A 19,563-nucleotide genomic window follows, 5' to 3' on the forward strand; every position below is an offset into this window, starting at 1 on the left:
ATCCAAGTCCCAAATTCTCAGACTTTGATATTTCCAGTGTTGGGCCCCTGGAAATATCAAAGGATATATCTCTAACATTGTAGAGATAGCAACTAATATGGCTATTTGGATTATATTAAAGGTACTGTCAAGATGTGAAGCAGTGCTAAATTTTGTTATGATAATGTAAAATGCTACTGATACAAATGTCCAAAAGCTTAAAAGTCTAATCATCTTGTATTATCAGACATAATGATTATCTTAATGAAAAAGGTCCAGAGGCCTAAAAGAGTTAAATGTTTTATAAAATCCTACAGGTGCTTTCAAAAATATTGTGTGGAATAAGCAAGTGCCTCTTGTTGGTTAATGAGTTTATAATTTTAAACCTGGCTATTTAAAGCCTTTGTCATCCAGAGTTTTATATTTTACAAATCCTAAAAGTCAAATTTACTGCTCATGAAGTTAAGACATTGTTGGTTCTGTGTTTAAATATGTCCTTCTAGGTTTCAAAGGACCTCTTTTTCCCTGACCTCTATTGTGTTGAATACTCCAAGACAGTTCTGTAAGCAGATAAAGCCAATAATGTACTACAGGTTGCAATTTAGAAAAAGTATGGTTAATTCAGATTACTAAGAGTAGTAAGTAATTCTAATTGGTTGAGGGTAATAAAAAAACAGCTAAAGATTTTAGGAAACTTACTGAAGCTGCTTTATTGTTCTATCTTGTATGTTATGCTACACATGTGCACATATTGTATGTCTACATGGGAAAATTTATTAAAAGCTTTGTTATAAAATACTGCTCAAACTGCTAAGTTAATATAAGATACCTTTTTGGTTCGTGTGACCTAAATCTCTGTAACAGATGTTTTAAATTTGCTGACATGTTTGTGCTTGGGTTTGCAGGTCAAACAAGTTATGCTTGTGTTAGATATTTAAGCAATGTTTCCAAATACGTGCACTCTTGCCTTGAAATTTATAGAAGGCATTGGACCTTCTAGTAAATGTTTTCATAAGTTGATATTTAACAGTTAAAATTGTTTGCTAAGTCTTCATTTGATATTGTTATTGTCAGTAAGTGATCTGGGAAGCTTGACTTGTTCCCTCACTTCTCTATTCTCTTCAAGATAGGAAACTAATTCTATTTTGAAGGACTCTAGGATGTACAATTTGATCTTTAGACCTTAAAAGGGATGGCTAACACTTTAATAATAGCTTAGCCAATATGAGAGCTTAAATTATGATTCCACAGCTAGATTTACTTTGCCATGAGTACAGTAAACAGGTAAAAACCTCCCTTTTTAAACCAAACAAAGGTGAAGTAGGCAGGCATACAGGCTAAAATTGATTAGATTTGTGAGCTGGAAGACCATGCCTTCGCCATGCCCCTGTGTGACTTCATGCCCTACCTGATACCTTCACCATGCCGCTGTGTGACCTCATCCCCCTACCTGGCCAGACCTGGGTGCCCACCAGGCAATCAGATTAATAACCACTCCCCTTTTTGAAGTAAGTTAAAAGCCTGGGACACAGTGTGTCTGGCCTGCTCTTCTTCCCTGGCCTCTTGCCAGGATGGGGCCTGCTGTAACCCTGAGCCTCCAGGGCGCATGGCCTTCGGGCCATGTGCTCTAGGCTTCCTGGCCCAGATACAGGCCTAGATGCTCATCCACGTGGCTGGTTCCTGGTGCTCGGTATGAACCCAGATTTACCTCTCTCCTTTAATAAAGCTCTCACTCTCCTATGCATCTTTCTCATTAAATAAAAGCTTAAAATGTACCATGCTGCCTCATTTATCTGTGCCGGTATTTAGAATTCTTCTCTAAATATTAGGCAAGAACCCTCTTGGGCTTATTAATATTGGGGATTTATTAGTAAGCATACAGTGAAATCGTATGGCATCCCAAATTCCAATAGCACTTGTGGCATCCCAGATAGCAATTCTGGGGAACTTTAAGGGGTCACATTTTGTATAAATTTCAGGGGGTCATGTCTGATTTCAAAGGGAGGGAGTTTTACTAATGACTTAAAATTTAATAAATAAGGTGGTTATCATTTTGACATAGCTTTTCTCATGGGCATCACTATTAGAACAAGCCTATAACTACAGATTTCTAGTTTAGGCCACCAAAGATTAGGGTGTGAGCATCTCCTTGCCTTGCATTCTCTTAAAGGTTTCCTCTGGTCTGCTTTAACAAAAACCAGGAGGAAGAGAAAGCCAGGCAACAGAAGCAATGTAGAGACAGGTGGCAGGCCAAGTAATGGCTGCTTTACACAGTGATCTGACATTGAAGAAACCCAACAGGCCAATCCACTGCATTGGTTTTCAATGTGGAAAGCAGGGCTTCAGCAGAAGCCCGCTTATGAAGAGCCCTGGCAGCTATGCCAGCCACTCAGTGGAAATGGACCTGCCCTGGAGTCAAAGGGCTCCAGGTCAGAGCCACAGACCTTGTTCGCTCTAAGCTGAAAAGCCCTTCACTAGTCCCAGCTTCCAAAGTAACCACTGCTGTCAAGGGGAGGCCAAGTAGCGTCAACAACATTGCAGGCAGAACTGTACATTAAACTAAAAATGTTTTCCTTTTAGAAATGCCACCTACCTTCTCTTCAAGCCAGCTCTCCTCCCAGGCCAGCTAGGTTGTGAAAGTCAACAGGGTATCTCCCTTATGATGTACCCCATGTAAACAGATAGATGGTCTGAGCCTCCTAACTGGCAAGGCCTTGAGGCCCACATGATTATTTTCAAGCCTTTGTCAGTTTCTATTTGCCTCTCAATGAAAAAAAAACAAAAACAAAAACTTGCTCAAGGTTTAGATACCTTTTGTGGGGCCTACAACGACACTGTCCTCGGGTTTTAGATACTGTGAGTTTAACTGCATTCCCCTGGAGAAGCCACCTCCTGCTGAGACGCCACCTCCTGCTGAGACGCTACCTCCTGCTGGAACCCTGTCTTGACTCCCCTTCCCAACAACACCCCTTTTCAGCATGAAGCAGCCAGAGCGATCATTGCCCAGTTCCCCCTAACAGAAGTTAAGAGTTTCAATCCTTGGGAGGTGGGAATGTGAGGAGTCAGATGGGTTAACAGTAGTCAGGGGATCTCAATGGAATTTTGGGGTGTAAAATATTTGCTTCCTTTCCCAAAACTTTATCTTTAGCAAGAACAAACAGGCTGCCCTCCTTCCTTTGGAGTCTCCAAAGTTACCATGAGAATAGCAAGGGAGCTCTTCCAGAGCTCACAGCTTATGGTGAAGACAAGTTACCTACCCCACCCTTAGTAGGCCAGACAAGATGGAGAATTGTAAATCAGGTCTTTTGTTGAGTTTATCTCCAATTTGTTGACTGACAGTTTGGTTTGCAAGACTGCAGTTAAAAACCTGAATGCTATGGGGCCTTTTGGGGTTCTTTCCTCTTTTATTTATTTATTTATTTTTGACAGGCAGAGTGGACAGCGAGAGAGGTAGAGACAGAGAGAAAGGTCTTCCTTTCTCCAATGGCCGCTGCGGCCGGCGCACCGCGCTGATCCGAAGCCAGGAGCCAGGTGCTTCCCCTGGTCTCCCATGTGGGTGCAGGGCCCAAGGACCTGGGCCATCCTCCACTGCACTCCCGGGCCACAGCAGAGACTAGACAGGAAGAGGAGCGACTGGGACAGAATCCGGCGCCCTGACTGGGACTAGAACCCAGTGTGGTGGCGCCGCAGGCAGAGGATTAGCTTATTGAGCCGCGGCGCCGGCCTCTTTCCTCTCTTGACAGCAAGATGCCTGCTAAGATGCCCATGTTCCACATCAGAGAGCTTCAGTTTTAATTTCAGCCCCAACTCCTGACTCCAGCTTCCTGCTAATGCAAGCAGCAGCAACAACTCAAGTAAATGTGTCCTTGCCACCCATGCAGGAGATGCAGACTGAATTCCTGTCTCCTGGCTTTTGCCTAGGCCAGTCCTAGCCATTGCATGCATTTGAGGAGTAAACCATTAGATAGGAGTGCTTGCTCTCTGTCTCTCAAACTAAACGAAATAAACTTCTTAAATATTTGGCTAATGCCACTGCCTAAATAACTAAAGATGTGAATGTGTATGTGTTTTTATACTGAAGAAAATTTTTTAAAAAATTAAATCTCAAACCTTTTTTGATGAAATGGATGATTAAATGATTCTGGGTAGTGAAGACTCATTTTAATGAGATTAGAAAGCTGCTCTACTGATGGCCTTGAGGAAACCGTAGTGTTTTCTGGTCTGAAAAATTTTAATAGTTCCATTTCTGGTGGCTCCTAAAAATAAAAAAAATAACAATAAAACACTGTCTTGTCTAAAAAATTAGTTATATACAAACAAAAGTTAAAGCTAGTAGAGATAATACACAGCATGAATAGTACCAGTACTTTTTCTGCTATTATTCAATAGTTGTTACCACTTTCAAAATAATCTAAGATCAAGAAAACAGGATCTGGAATATTTATTCATTCCCCACTTAATCATATGTTGGAGTGACACCTGAAGTTCAGCAATTTCATGTATTAACTCTGTGATCTTAGACAGGTTACTTAGTACTTTAAAATTTAACTTTCTAGGGCAGGTGTTGTGGCACAGCAGGGTAAGCCACTGCCCACAATGCCAGCATCCCAAAAGGGTGTGGTTCCTGTTTTGGTTGCTGACCCAGCTCTCTGCTAATGGCCTGAGAAAAGCAGCAGAAGAGGTCCAAATACTTGGGTCCCTGCCACCTAAGTGCAAGACTCAGATGAAGCGCCTTGCTTCAGGCTTCCGCCTAACTTCAGCCCCTGCCATTGTAGCTACCTGGGGAGTTAAGAAGGGGATGTAAGATCTCTTTCTCTGTCTCTCTCATCTCCTGCTATAACTCTTTCAAATAAATAAATAAATTTTTTCAAAATTTAATTTCCTATATATAAAATGTTGTTCATGATGATTTCAAAGGATGCTGTGATTCTCATCTGGTAAAACTGCTTAAAACTTGTGCTGTAGACAACCAACCTTATAGCATCTACTTTAGTTGAAAACTTAAAATTGCCTTAAAATTCCACTTTGATAGATTGCTGCATTTTAGAGATTATAGTGCTTTAGCTAGAGAAACTGAGTCTTAATGTGGCCTCTCAGGAATATTGTAAATATTTTTCTTTTAACTTTTATTTAATGAATATAAATGTCCAAAGTACAGCTTATGGATTACAATGGCTTCCCCCCCCCCGCCATAACTTCCCTCCCACCTGCAACCCTCCCCTTTCCCGCTCCCTCTCCCCTTCCATTCACATCAAGATTCATTTTCAATTCTCTTTATATACAGAAGACCAGTATAGTATATATTAAGTAAAGATTTCAACAGTTTGTCCCCATATAGCAACACAAAGTGAAAAAATACTGTTGGAGTACTAGTTATAGCATTAAATAATAGTGTACAGCACATTAAAGACAGAGATCCTACATGATATTTTTAAAAAATTAATTTTCTATGCAATTTCCAATTTAACACCAGGTTTTCTTTTTTTTTCATTTTCAATTATCTTTATATACAGAAGATCGATTCAGTATATACTAAGTAAAGATTTCATCAGTTTGCACCCACACAGAAACACAAAGTGTAAAAATACTGTTTTAGTACTAGTTATAGCATCATTTCACATTAGACAACACATTAAGGACAGATCCCACATGAGATGTAAGTACACAGTGACTCCTGTTATTGACTTAACAATTTGACACTCTTGTTTATGGCGTCAGTAATCTCCCTAGGCTCTAGTCATGAGTTGCCAAGGCTATGGAAGCCTGTAGGGTTTGCCGACTTTGATCTTATTCCGACAGGGTCATAGTCAAAGTGGAAGTTCTCTCCCCCCTTCAGAGAAAGGTACCTCCTTCTTTGATGGCCCCGTTCTTGCCACTGGGATCTCACTTGCAGAGATCCTTCATTTAGGTCTTCTTTTTTTTTTTTTTTTTTCCCCAGGGTGTCTTGGCTTTCCATGCCTACAATACTCTCATGGGCTCTTCAGCCAGATCCAAATGCCTTAAGGGTTGATTCTGAGGCCAGAGTGCTGTTTAGGGCATCTGCCATTCTATGAGTCTGCTGTGTATCCTGCTTCCCATGTTGGATCGTTCTCTCCCTTTTTGATTCTATCAGTATTAGCAGACACTAGTCTTGTTTTTGTGATCCCTTCGACTCTTAGACCTATCAGAGTCATCAATTGTGAACTGAAATTGATCACTTGGACTAGTGAGATGGCATTGGTACATGCCACCTTGATGGGATTGTATTGGAATCCCCTGGCAAGTTTCTAACTCTACCATTTGGGGCAAGTCCGATTGAGCACGTCCCAAATTGTACATCTCCTCCCTCTCTTTTTCCCACTCTTATATTTAACAGGGATCACTTTTAAGTTAAAATGTAAACACCTAAGAATAATTGTGTGTTAATTACAGAGTTCAACCACTAGTTCTAGAACAACAACAACAACAATAACAAAAAAAATACTAAAAAAGATAAAGTATTACATTGTACATCAACAGTCAGGACAAGAGTTGATCAGGTCATTGTTTCTTATAGTGTCCATTTCACTTCAACAGGTTTCCCCTTTGGTGCTCACTTAGTTGTCACCGATCAGGGAAAACAAATGATATTTGTCTCTTTGGGACTGGCTTAATTCACTCAGCATGATGTTTTCCAGATTCCTCCATCTTGTTGCAAATGACCAGGCTTCATTGTTTTTGACTGCTGTATAGTATTCTATAGAATACATGTCCCATAATTTCTTTATCCAGTTTACTGTTGATGGGCATTTGGGTTGGTTCCAGGTCTTAGCTATTGTGAATTGAGCTGCAATAAACATTAATGTGCAGATGGCTTTTTTGTTTGTCAAATTAATTTCCTTTGGGTAAAAGGAATATTGTAAATATTTTAATAAGCATTAGCCATTACGATCTAAATAAAAACAGTAAGTGTCTCATTTCATTTCTTGGCTATTTTTTCTCTATTTTCCCTCACCATCCATGAGCATTTTGATATTCAGCTTCCTATTAGCCTACTCTGATTTTGATCTATACCAAGGATTGGCAAACTACAGCCCACAGGCAAAATCTAGTCAGTCTCCTGTTGCTATAGGCCAGCTCTCTGCTATGGCCCAGGAGTGCAGTGGAGGATGGCCCAAGTGCTTGGGCCCTGCACCCCATGGGAGACCAGGAGAAGCACCTGGCTCCTGCCTTCGGATCAGCGCGGCGTGCCGGCCACAGTGTGCTGGCCGCGGCGGCCATTGGAGGGTGAACCAACGGCAAAGGAAGACCTTTCTCTCTGTCTCTCTCTCACTGTCCACTCTGCCTGTCAAAAAAAAAGAGAAAGCTTTATTGAAACAAAGCCATATCCCATTTGCTAACATACTGTTTATGGCTACTTTTGAATTCTAGCAACAGAGATGACTAATTATGACAGAGACTGGTCAGCAAAGCTCAAAATATTTACTTCCTGGTTGTTTTCAGAATAAGTTTATTGACCCCTGATTTTCTACAGCTGCAAAAGCAAGAACTAAATATGCTACAAATAAAATAAAAACTGTGATACTGGTTCTAACGATAAAGTTCTAGATTAATCCTATTGCCAAGTAACAAATTAATCATATTACATTTAAGTAACAACCTGGTGCTACTGGTAAAACAAAGATAAATTTATGCAAACACAAAAAGAGTTTATAACCTAGAAGTGGTTAACAGACAAGTATATAATCACATAGGCCAGTAATTTCATTTCTACAAAATATGTAAAAAGCAACACATTCCAAACTTGTTTGAAACATAAATGTACACAGATTGATTAAAATACTGTAGAGAGAAAATTAAAAGAAATAGGGGGTCAGCATTGTGGCATAGTGGGGAAAACCATTGCCTGCAGTGCCAGCATCCCATACGGTTGCCAGTTCAAGTCCTAGCTGTTCTACTTCTGATCTAGCTCTCTGCTAATGTGCCTGGGAAAGCAGTGGAAGATGGTCCAAGTCCTTAGGCCGCTGCACCCATATGGGAAACCCAGAACAATCTCCTGGCTCCTGGCTTCAGATCGGCCTAGCTTTGACAGTTGTGGCCATTTGGGGGAGTGAACCAGGGGATGGAAGACCCTTCTCCCACCTTCTCTCTCTCTGCCTCTGCCTCTCTGTAACTCTGCCTTTCAAATAAATAAATAAATCTCTAAACAATTAAAACAAATAAAGACGAACTTGAATATATATATAAAAGAACAGTAATAGAATAAAGGAGGAGGAGGGCAGAGGAAGAAACTGACTGTTAAACAGTCAGTATACGTAAAGGCAGGTAAAAGTATTTTCACTTTAAAGATGAGGAAAATTAATTCAAAAAGGTTAAAAGTTGCCCAAGATATTTTTAAGTGGGAGAGGTTATACACACAGTCCTATTTTACTCTCAAAGTCATACATTTAATTATTGTGCTATATGGCTTTTGTAGTCCAATCTTCCTTCTTCTAACCAAATGACTTAAAATTGCTACTGTTCTATATTTAGTGTTGCCTAAATAGAAAATTTAGATTTAAAGGACTGTCACCAATACCTCACAGCTATTTTTATTTTCTCTAAGGTTAAATTAAACTTTTGTAATGCCATGAATGCTCTCTGAGACCTTATACATTTCTGCTCTGATTCATTGTACAGCATTTTAAACTTGGATAAACCATGTTGTAAAATGTAATTTTTTTTTTTTTTTTTTAATTTTTGACAGGCAGAGTGGACAGTGAGAGAGAGACAGAGAGAAAGGTCTTCCTTTTGCTGTTGGTTCACCCTCCAATGGCCACCATGGTTGGCGCGCTGCGGCTGGCGCATCGTGCTGTTCCGATGGCAGGAGCCAGGTGCTTCTCCTGGTCTCCCATGGGGTGCAGGGCCCAAGCACTTGGGCCATCCTCCACTGCACTCCCTGGCCACAGCAGAGAGCTGGCCTGGAAGAGGGGCAACCGGGACAGGATCGGTGCCCTGACCGGGACTAGAACCCGGTGTGCCGGCGCCGCAAGGCGGAGGATTAGCCTACTGAGCCGTGGCGCCGGCCGTAAAATGTAAGTTTTACAGAGATAATATATAATGTGTCAGATAACAGTAAAAATACCTTGAGACTTCTCTTTCAGGGATTAAAGAAAAATGCTTTAAAACTTTTCTTAATTCATCTGAAACAACCCAGTGAGCTCTTAAATTAAAAAATAATTAAACAAAAGAAATTACAATGATCACTCTGTTAGACCTGTAGTTTATAAACCTCCTTCTTTCTTTTTATGGTGAAAATTTTACCCTTAAGTGAGCTGTATAAACATTTACATTTTACCTAACATGTAGTAAATGCAAAATATGAGTACATCTAGGAATCAAAATTATTTGATTAAAATATTTTTTTGGTTTCTTAATGCAGGAGAATTCAGTAATTCAGTATTCTCTGTCGGTTCATTTAATTATTACCAAGTATTTTATGTGCTACCACTATCCTAAGAGATTGTACTAAAAGATGAAATAAAGCAGACAAATTCACCTTCAACAAAGTAAGCCTGAGGAATGGATGGAACAATGTGAAAACTAAAGTTATAAAACTTCAGCCAACCGATTGCTTTGAAGTTAAAAACAGGAAATAGCTCTACTTATTTCATGGAACCTCATTTGTAAAATGGGGATAATTCCAGCTGCCTTCCCTATACAGTATTATAAAGATTAAAGAATCAGGGCCGGCGCTGTGGTGTAGCGGGAAAAGCCACCACCTGCAGTGCAGGCATCCCATATGAGCACCAATGATTCAAGACCTGGCTGCTCCACTTACGATCCAGCTCTCTGCTATGGCCTGGGATAGCAGTAGAAGATGGCCCAAGTCCTTGGGCCCCTGCACCCACGTGGGAGACCCGGAAGAAGCTCCTGGCTCCTGGCTTCAGATCAGCGCAGCTCCGGCCGTTGAGGCCATTTGGGGAGTGAACCAGCGGATGGAAGACCTCTCTCTCTGTCTCGACCTCTCTCTGTAACTCTTTCAAATGAATAAATAAATCTTTAAAAAAAGATTAAAAAATAAAAATCACTTTGTATAAGCAACAAAAATTCAATATGCTCCCAATCATTTTGTGAGTAATTCCTTATTTTTTAGAACTAAAAGATCTTCTGGCATATCTTTCACAGTTCCTGCCTCAGCTCTGGAATCAAAGATTCTTCCAAAGAACCTGGTTCCTTTTACTAGAGGACAGTAAGCTTTATGCTGAATTTGTGTTGCAAATCAAAAAACTGTAAGAATGCCAAATAATATGAGTAAATATTGCAAACATAAACATTCAATGAAAGAAGCCAGGCAAGAAGTGTATAAATGGCTTCACTTACGCAAGTTTAAAAAAAAAAAATTGGTTTACCTTTTGACTTGTAAGGCTTAGAGAAGTAATTAGAAAGATACAACAGAAAAATAGAACTACAGACCAATTTCCCAAATAAATAGATGCAAAAATCCTCAACAGAATTCTAGCCAATGGAATCCAACAACACATCACAAATACACCCAGACCAAGTAGGATTTATCCCTGGTATGCAGAGATGGTTCAACATTCACAAATCAATGTGCTACATCACATGAACAACTGCTGAACAAAAATCCTATGATTATCTCAATAGATGCAGAGAAAGCATTTGATAAAATACAACACTCTTTCATGATGAAAACTCTAAGCAAACTGTGTATAGAAGGAACATTCCTCAACACAATCAAGGCAATTTATGACAAACTCATGGCCAGCATCATATTGAATGGGGAAAAACTGGAAGCAATACCACTGAAATCCAGTAACAGAAAGGGATGCCCACTCTCACCACTGCTATTCAGTATAGTCCTGGAAGTTTTAGCCAGAGCCATTAGGCAAAAAAAGAAATCAAAAGGATACAAATTGGGAAGGAAGAAGGCAAACTATCCCTATTGCAGATGACATGGTTCTATACATAGGGGATCCAAAAGACTCTACCAAGAGACTAGTGGAACTCATAGAAGAGTTTGGTAAAGTAGCAGGATACAAAATCAACACACAAAAACCAACAGCTTTTGTATACACAGACAATGCCATGGCTGGGAAAGAACTTATAAGATCAATCCCATTCATAATAGCTACAAAAACAATCAAATACCTTGGAATAAATTTAACCAAGGATGTCAGAGTTTTCTATGATGAGAATCACAAAACATTAAAGAAATAGAAGATATAAAAAAATGAAAAAATCTTCCATGTTCATGGATTCGAAGAATCAATACCATCAAAATGTCCATACTTCCAAAAGCAATTTACAGAATCAATGTGATACTAATCAAAATACCAAGGACATTCTCAGATATAAAAAACATAACAGACCCCAAATAACTAAAGTAACCTCATGCAACAGAAACAAAGTTAAAGGCATCACAATACCAGATTTCAAAACTTACTACAGGGCAGTTATAATCAGAACAGCCTGGTACTGGTACAAAAACAGATGGGGAGGCCGGCGCTACGGCACAGTAGGTTAATCCTCTGCCTGCAGCACTGGCATTCCATTTGGCCACCAGTTCTAGTCCTGGCTACTCCTCTTCCGATCCAGCTTTCTGCTATGGCTTGGAAATGCAGTAGAGGATGGCCCAAGTCTTTGTGCTCCTACATCTGCATGGGAGACCGGGAAGAAGCACCTGGCTCCTGGCTTCAGATCGGTGCAGCGCCGGCTGTTGCAGCCATTTGGGGAGTGAACCAATGGAAGGACAACCTTTCTCTCTATCTCTCCTTCTCCCTGTCTGTAACTCTACCTCTCAAATAAATAAAATCTTTAAAAAAAAAGATGGAGGCCGGCGCCGCGGCTCACTAGGCTAATCCTCCGCCTTGCGGCGCCGGCACACCGGGTTCTAGTCCCGGTCAGGGCACCGATCCTGTCCCGGTTGCCCCTCTTCCAGGCCAGCTCTCTGCTGTGGCCAGGGAGTGCAGTGGAGGATGGCCCAAGTGCTTGGGCCCTGCACCCCATGGGAGACCAGGAGAAGCACCTGGCTCCTGCCATCGGATCAGCGCGGTGCGCCGGCCGCAGCGCGCTACTGCAGCGGCCATTGGAGGGTGAACCAACGGCAAAAGGAAGACCTTTCTCTCTGTCTCTCTCTCACTATCCACTCTGCCTGTCAAAAATTAAAAAAAAAAAAAAAAAAAAAAGATGGAGAGACTAATGGAACAGACTAGAGATATCAGAAATCAATCCATGCACCTACAAACAACTTATCTTTGACAAAGGAGCTTTAATCAATCCTTGGAGCAAGGATAGTCTCTTCAACAAATGGTGCTGGGAAAACTGGATCTCCATATGCAGAAGTTTGAAGCAAGACCCCACCTTATACAAAAACCCACTCAAAATAGATTAAAGACCTAAATCTATGACCTGGTACCATCAAATTATTAGAGAACATTGAGGAAACCCTGCAAGACATTGGCATAGATAAAGAGTTCTTAGAAAAGATCCCAGAGGGACAGGCAATCAAAGCCAAAATTGACAAATGGGATTACATCAAATTGAGATGCTTCTATATTGCAGAAGAAATAGCAAAGTGAAGAGGCAATTGACAGAATGGGAGAAATTATTTGCAAACTAAGCAACCCATAAAGGATTAACAACCAGAATATAAAGGGATCAAGAAACTAAACAACAATAAAACAAACAACCCAGTTAAGAAATGGGCAAAGGACTTAAATAGACATTTTTCAAATGGGGAAATCCAAATGGCCAATAAACACATGAAAAATGCTCAGGATCACTAGCCACAGAGAAATGCAAATTAAAACCACAACGTTTCGCTTTACCCCCATTAGAATGGCTTTCGTACAGAAATCAACAACAAATGCTGGTAAGGATGTTGGGAAAAAGGTACCTTAATCCACTGTTGGTGGATATGTAAACTGGTACAGCCACTATGGAAGACAGCATGGAAGTACCTCAGGAATCTAAATACAGATCTACCATATGATCCAGCCATCCCCCTCTTGGTAATTTACTCAAGGGAAATGAAATCAGCACATGAAAGAGTTATCTGTACTGCCATGTTTATTGCAGCTCAATTCACAATATTAAGATATGGAGTCATCCCAAATGCCCATTAACTGAAGACTGGATAAAGAAATTATGGGATATAGGCCGGTGCCGTGGCTCAACAGGCTAATCCTCCGCCTTGCGGTGCCGGCACACCGGGTTCTAGTCCCGGTCGGGGCACCGATCCTGTCCCGGTTGCCCCTCTTCCAGGCCAGCTCTCTGCTGTGGCCAAGGAGTGCAGTGGAGGATGGCCCAAGTGCTTGGGCTCTGCACCCCATGGGAGACCAGGAGAAGCACCTGGCTCCTGCCATCGGAACAGCGCGGTGCGCCGGCCGCAGCGCGCTACCGTGGTGGCCACTGGAGGGTGAACCAACGGCAAAAGGAAGACCTTTCTCTCTGTCTCTCTCTCACTGTCCACTCTGCCTGTCAAAAAAAAAAAAAAAAAAAAAAAAGAAATTATGGGATATGTACACCATGGAATACTATAAAAAACCCCAGTCATTTGCAACAAAATAGATGAAATTGGAAAACATCATACTTATCATACTTAGTGAAATAAGCCAGTCCCAAAGGGACAAATACCATATGTTCTCCCTGACACGTGATAACCTAAAAGACAATCTTAAAAGTGAAATTGACACTTTGAGAAGCGGTGACTCTGAACAGCCCTTGTCTACATTGTTGAGGAACAGTTTATTTTTTTCATACTATTGTTGAACTCTTTACTTAACATAAGAGTTAATCATATGTGTATAAAAAAGAATCACCATGTTCCTAAAGTTATAAATACAAAATGTATGAAGTTTGTATTCCTTAAATAAAACGTTCCCAGGTGGGAAAAAAAAAAAAAGGAAAGTGCGTGCTGATAAGGTTTTAAGAGGATACTCCACCAAGTTAATGGAAAATGAAACTAAGCTTATTTTGGTTCCAAAGTTTTGAAATCTATACATAGTTTTCTCATAATCTGCATTTTCCATGAACTCTTTGAAGATCCCTCATAAACATGAACTCCAACAACATTTTGCATTAAAAAAACACACAAGCTATTACTTGAGATTTTTAAGTTATAATAAATAAATATGTATATATCACCTGTCAGGAGGAAAACATGCTAACAATGATTATAAAAGGATATAGACAGCAGTAAGCAATTTACTGAGGAGATGTAAGAGAATTTCTCTCTTTAACCAGCTTAAGAGTAGCAACAAGAATTCTCACAATAAATGCTGCATAATTTGTACAATAGTTTTTCAAGAAAGATTTGATTCCATTTTATGATTTCCACAAGAAAGTAAGGTATGAAGTAACAATACCTATGTTTTATAAGTGAATAGAAAGTTAAAATTCATCAAGTCAAGTAATTTGCACTAAGACATCAATCTAAAAATCTCTGGGCTCCAAATCCATTACTTACTGCCTTCTGTTCCATTATTCACTGCCTATGTTCCAAGCTTAGGTAATCATCTAAGGAGAATATAAAATATTTCAAAAGTGGCATATGGAGAAATATAGAATATATGCCCCAAAGTACATAAAATGGGAGTACAGTAAATTTCACAGAAAAACCCACTTTTTTCTGAATGTTACCTTGTCATTGTTTGCAGTGTTCTAAATTATCAAAAGTTTATGACTATTTAAAACTAAAACTCAGGATTTCTAAGTTAAAGGCATTAAAAACAATTTCCTTAAAATAAGCAACAGATTAAGAGTTAAATTTATATCTTCACTAAACCTAAGAGAAAATGAACATTATGTAAAGCATCAAAGAAAAAAGTAATTGATATTATACAACAGCAAAAAAGATGCTAACACTAGGGGATTTAAGCTCGATGAGGATTATTATAGTGAAAGAAAAAATAGAACAGTTATGGGCCCATAATTATATTTTTGGCTAACAACAGGGCACATATTTGATGGTGGCCCATAAGATTATAATGCAAAAAAAAAAAAAAAGATTACAATGGAGCTGAAATAATAGGCCATGTATCTTATGGTTGTCCATAAGATTATAATGGGGATGAAAAATCTCCATTACCTAGTGACATCATGGCACAATGCATTAATCAATCACTTGTTTGTGGTGATACTGTTATAAGCAAATCTAATGAGCTGCCAGCTGTATATAAAAGTAAGCACATACAATTATATACAGAACATTTCTTATGATAATAAAGATGGGGGCCAGTGCTGTGGTGTAGTAGGAAAGCCACTACCTACAGTGCTGCCATCCCATATGGGCACCAATTTGAGTCCCAGCTGCTCCACTTCCTATTCGGCTCTCTGCTAAGGCCTGGGAAAGCAGTAGAAGATGGCCCAAGTCCTTGGGCCTCTGTACCCACGTGGGAGATCCAGAAGAAGCTCCTGGCTCCTGGCTTCAGGTCAGCACAGCTCTGGCCACTGTGGCCATCGGAGAGTTAACCAGAAGATAGAAGACCACCCCCCCCCCCCGCCTCTCTGTAACTCTGCCTTTCAAATAAATAAATAAATCTTTAACAATAATAAAGATGATTTACTAGCTTTTTTAAAATTTATCTTTATTTAAAAAAATTTTTTTTGACAGCCAGAGTGGACAGTGAGAGAGAGAGACAGAGAGAAAGGTCTTCCTTTACCGTTGGTTCACCCTCCAACGGCTGCAGCGGCCGGCACACTGTGGCCGGCGCGCCACGCTGATCCGAAGCCAGGAGCCTGGTCTCCCATGCGGGTGCAGGGCCCAAGGACCTGGGCCATCCTCCACTGCACTCCCGGGCCATAGCAGAGAGCTGGACTGGAAGAGGGGCAACTGGGACAGAATCCGGCGCTCTGACTGGGACTAGAACCTGGTGTGCCGGTGCCACAGGCAGAGATTTAGCCTAGTGAGCCGCGGTGCTGGCCAAAGATGATTTACTAGCTTATGTATTTTTCTATACTATACTTTCTATTATTTTAGAGGATACCCCTACTTATTAGAAAAAAGTTTACTGTCTAACAGTACGCTTTGTTATATTGGCAGCAGCCTCAAATACTTGACTTATCAAGAAACCACATCAAGTCACCAAACTATACTACCTAGGTTTGTGTAACTACACTATAGTTTATGATATTTGTACAATGAAAAAAACTTCTCAGTAAAGTGTTTCTCAGAACATGTTTCCATCATTAACCAATGCATGACTAACTTTACCGTGGAGAAACACAGCAGATACTGCCTTAGTTAAATGATATATCACTGACAATGGAACAAACTAATGTCATATATATTACCTGAAATATCAAGAAGGACATAACATCACTTACGTATTTTCTAACACACACACACATAAACACGTAAATGTAATCTAATCACAAAGAAGCATGAGAAAATGGTACTATAAAAATTAACTGGTCTATGTTTTTCAAAAATATCAATGTCATAATTAGTAAATAATGGCTAAAAAACTATTTCAAATTAAACAAGATATGACAACTAAAGTCATCCTGAACTAGATCCTATACAGGGAAAAACAGAATATAACTGAAACTTTTAATGACAACTGCATACAGTCTATATATAAGCATACTACATATCAATATTAAACTTCCTGAATGTGATACTTTTTCATTATGTAAAAAACTGTCTGTTATTAGGAATATTTAGGCACAAGTATTTAGGAGGAATGGTGTGGGGGCTGGCACTGTGGCATAGAAAGCTAAGTCTCCGCCTGCAGTGCCAACATCACATATGGGTGCTGTTTCATGTCCTAGCTGCTCCTCTTCCAATCCAACTCTCTGTTTAATGGCCTGGGAAAGCAGTGGAAGATGGCCCAAGTGCTTAGGCCCCACATGGGAGACCCATATGAACTCTGGGTTCCTGGCTTCAATCTGGCCTATTGGTGGCCATTTGGGGAGTGAACCAGTGGATGGAAGATTCTCTCTCTCTCTCTCTCTGTAACTCCACCTTTCAAATAAAATAAATACATTACAAAAAATAAAATTAAACAATATTTAGGGAAAATAAGGAAGTATAGTTAATGCTATCATCAGCTGCTATACACTCCAAAGAGCACACTTTATAGTTTACAATATACCCCATGAAGTTCTGTAATGATGTGGTCCTATTACAATGAATAAGAAAATGTAGAGAATGTTTCCCTTTCTCTTAAGCACATCAATTCTTTTCCTAGAAATGAATTCTGGATTTAATAGAAGGAAACTGCAAGATCATAGGTGCCTCTCAATACTCTTAATAAAGGTGCTAATGAATTTTAAAATCAATTTATTTTCATTTCCAATTTTAATCTGTCTTCTGTCACCAATTCTTGACCTAAATCCCAAAATAAATACCTGAACACACCCTACCTTATTAAAAACACAAAAAGCAGCCAAAAAAAAAAACCCTTACAAATTCAGAGCAAAGTCCCAAACCAAACCATGCTATTACCTGTTTCTGAGGCTGTGAAAAGGCTTCTTTTCCTATAACATGAAGGATAACATGATGTTGACCTTCCAAAATAAGCTGCTTACTGTCTTCCACGACATATGCCTAGAAAATACAAAGTATACTGAACCACATGGCAGTAACCACAAAAATACCAACACAACATTTGACAGAAGGTAGAACTATTATGGCTAGTATCTATCAACTATCAACACTCATGGCTGTATCTGCATCTCTAATTTATTAATTCAATCAATAAAGAATTTGTCCCAAAAATCTAACTTGCCGCAACATACCATGATTGGCCTAGATATCTGAGACACACCTTGAGATCTTTTGCAATGTACTCCAGAACTCTTAAGAAACTACTTAAAAAGAACTGTGCTGACATCTGTTATACCATCTGTGACTGCCAGTTCAACTCCAAGGTGCTCCACTTCTGATCCAGCTCCCTGCTAATGCACCTGGGCAAAGCATCAGAAGATGGGCCAAGTGCCTGTCCCAACCAATGTGGGAGACCTAGATGGAGTTCTAGGCTCCTAACTTCCATCTGGTCCAGACCCAACTGTTGCAGCCATCTGAAGAATAAACCAGTGAGTAGTCTCTCTCTCTCTCTCTCCCTCTCTCTCTCTCTCTCTTTCTCTCGGCCTTTCAAATAAATAAATATATGTTTAAAAGATTTTATTTATTTATTTGAGAGGTAGAGTTTCAGACAGTGAGAGGGAGAGACAGAGAGAAAGGTCTTCCATCCATTGGTTCACTCCCCAAATGGCTGCAACGACCGGAGGTGCACCGATCTGAAGCCAGGAGCCAGGTGCTCCTTCTTGATTGCCCACATGGGTGCAGGGGCCCAAGGACTTGGGCCATCTTCTATAGCTTCCCCAGGCCATAGCAGAGAGCTGGATTGGAAAAGGAGTAGCCGGGACTAGAACCGGCACCCATATGGGATGCTGGCACCACAGGCTGAGGATTAATCTACCACGCCACAGCGCCAGCCCCAAATATTAAAAAATAAAAAAGAATAAAAATAAAAAACTGTGCCAGAACACAGGCTCGCATCTTTACTGCACTGCCAGTATACAGGCAAAAGACTTACTCTTAAATTCTTTGTTCTGAAATGCCATAGGGTTGGTCACCCACAGCAGAGAAAAATTTATGAGTATAATCATAAATCCTATAAGTGGAAATGTCACATTCTTGAAGAACACTTTAAAAAAGGGATTTTTTCTTCCTACAATATAATGAGCTGATTTCATCTATATTAAAATGCTTTTTCTAGGTTATAAATCTTTTCCTACCGAACTGCTACAGTTCTGAAAAAATACTGTAAATGATTGTGATTTACTATTATTGTCACATTATGCAAATAAAAGGCTTAATTTTTTCAAAAACCTAATTTTCTTTACCATTAGATTCACACAGACATAAAATTATTCAGTCAAAATGCTATGTAAGTTTCTAAAGATTTATTTATTTATTTGAAAGAGTTACACAGAGAGAGAAGGAGAGGCAGAGAGAGAGAGAGAGAGGTCTTCCTTCTGCTGGTTCACTCCCCACTTGGCTGCCATGGTCGGAGCTGCACCAATCCAAAGCCAGGAGCCAGGAGTTTCTTCTGGGTCTCCCATGTGGGTGCAGGGGCCCAAGAACTTGGGTCATCATCTACTGCTTTCCCAGGCCATAGCAGAAAGCTAGATAGGAAGTAGAACAGCCGGGACTCGGAAGAGCACCCATATGGGATGCCAGCACTGCAGATAGCAGCTTTACCCCTATGCCACAGCACCAGCCCCTGTACAAGTTTCTAAACACTTACTTTTAAGTTCTTTATCATGGACTAGTGAAAGTTCCTTTCAACATATGATACTTTGAAATGAGCTGCACTAAGGCACAGGATAGACAGGACTTGCTCGGCACCCATGAGTGCAGAAACCAGAAGTGCAGGAAGGGTTAAACACCTGATGGATGACCTTTAGCCCAGAGGGGATGTATGCTGACAGATGAGGTCCTAAGACATGACAGCTATCTTTCCAGATGGTTCCACGGGATTGAACAGCCACTATACCTATGGCTATTTCTGTAACATCCTCCACCCTGCACAAAGGCTTGGATTTTTAAAACAAGCTTTAAAAAAAAAAAAAAGAGATATATTTATATATATTTGAAAGGCAGAGTGACAGAGA

General features: G+C 40.1%; 1 protein-coding gene across 3 annotated transcripts in view; it reads right to left on the minus strand.

Annotated features, from left to right (window-relative positions):
- The window catches only part of TRAPPC8 (trafficking protein particle complex subunit 8), a 121,448-nt gene that overhangs the window by 9,914 nt on the left and 91,971 nt on the right, over positions 1–19,563 (minus strand). For all 3 annotated transcript variants that reach the window (XM_062201509.1, XM_062201508.1, XM_062201510.1), the window contains 2 exons: positions 17,390–17,491; positions 4,090–4,235 (listed from right to left, as the gene is read on the minus strand). In XM_062201509.1, coding sequence (XP_062057493.1) covers positions 4,090–4,235; positions 17,390–17,491 — 248 coding nt within the window. The remainder of the gene's footprint in view (positions 1–4,089; positions 4,236–17,389; positions 17,492–19,563) is intronic.

Source organism: Lepus europaeus, chromosome 9 (assembly GCF_033115175.1).
Source record: "Lepus europaeus isolate LE1 chromosome 9, mLepTim1.pri, whole genome shotgun sequence".
Classification (NCBI taxonomy): domain Eukaryota; kingdom Metazoa; phylum Chordata; class Mammalia; order Lagomorpha; family Leporidae; genus Lepus; species Lepus europaeus.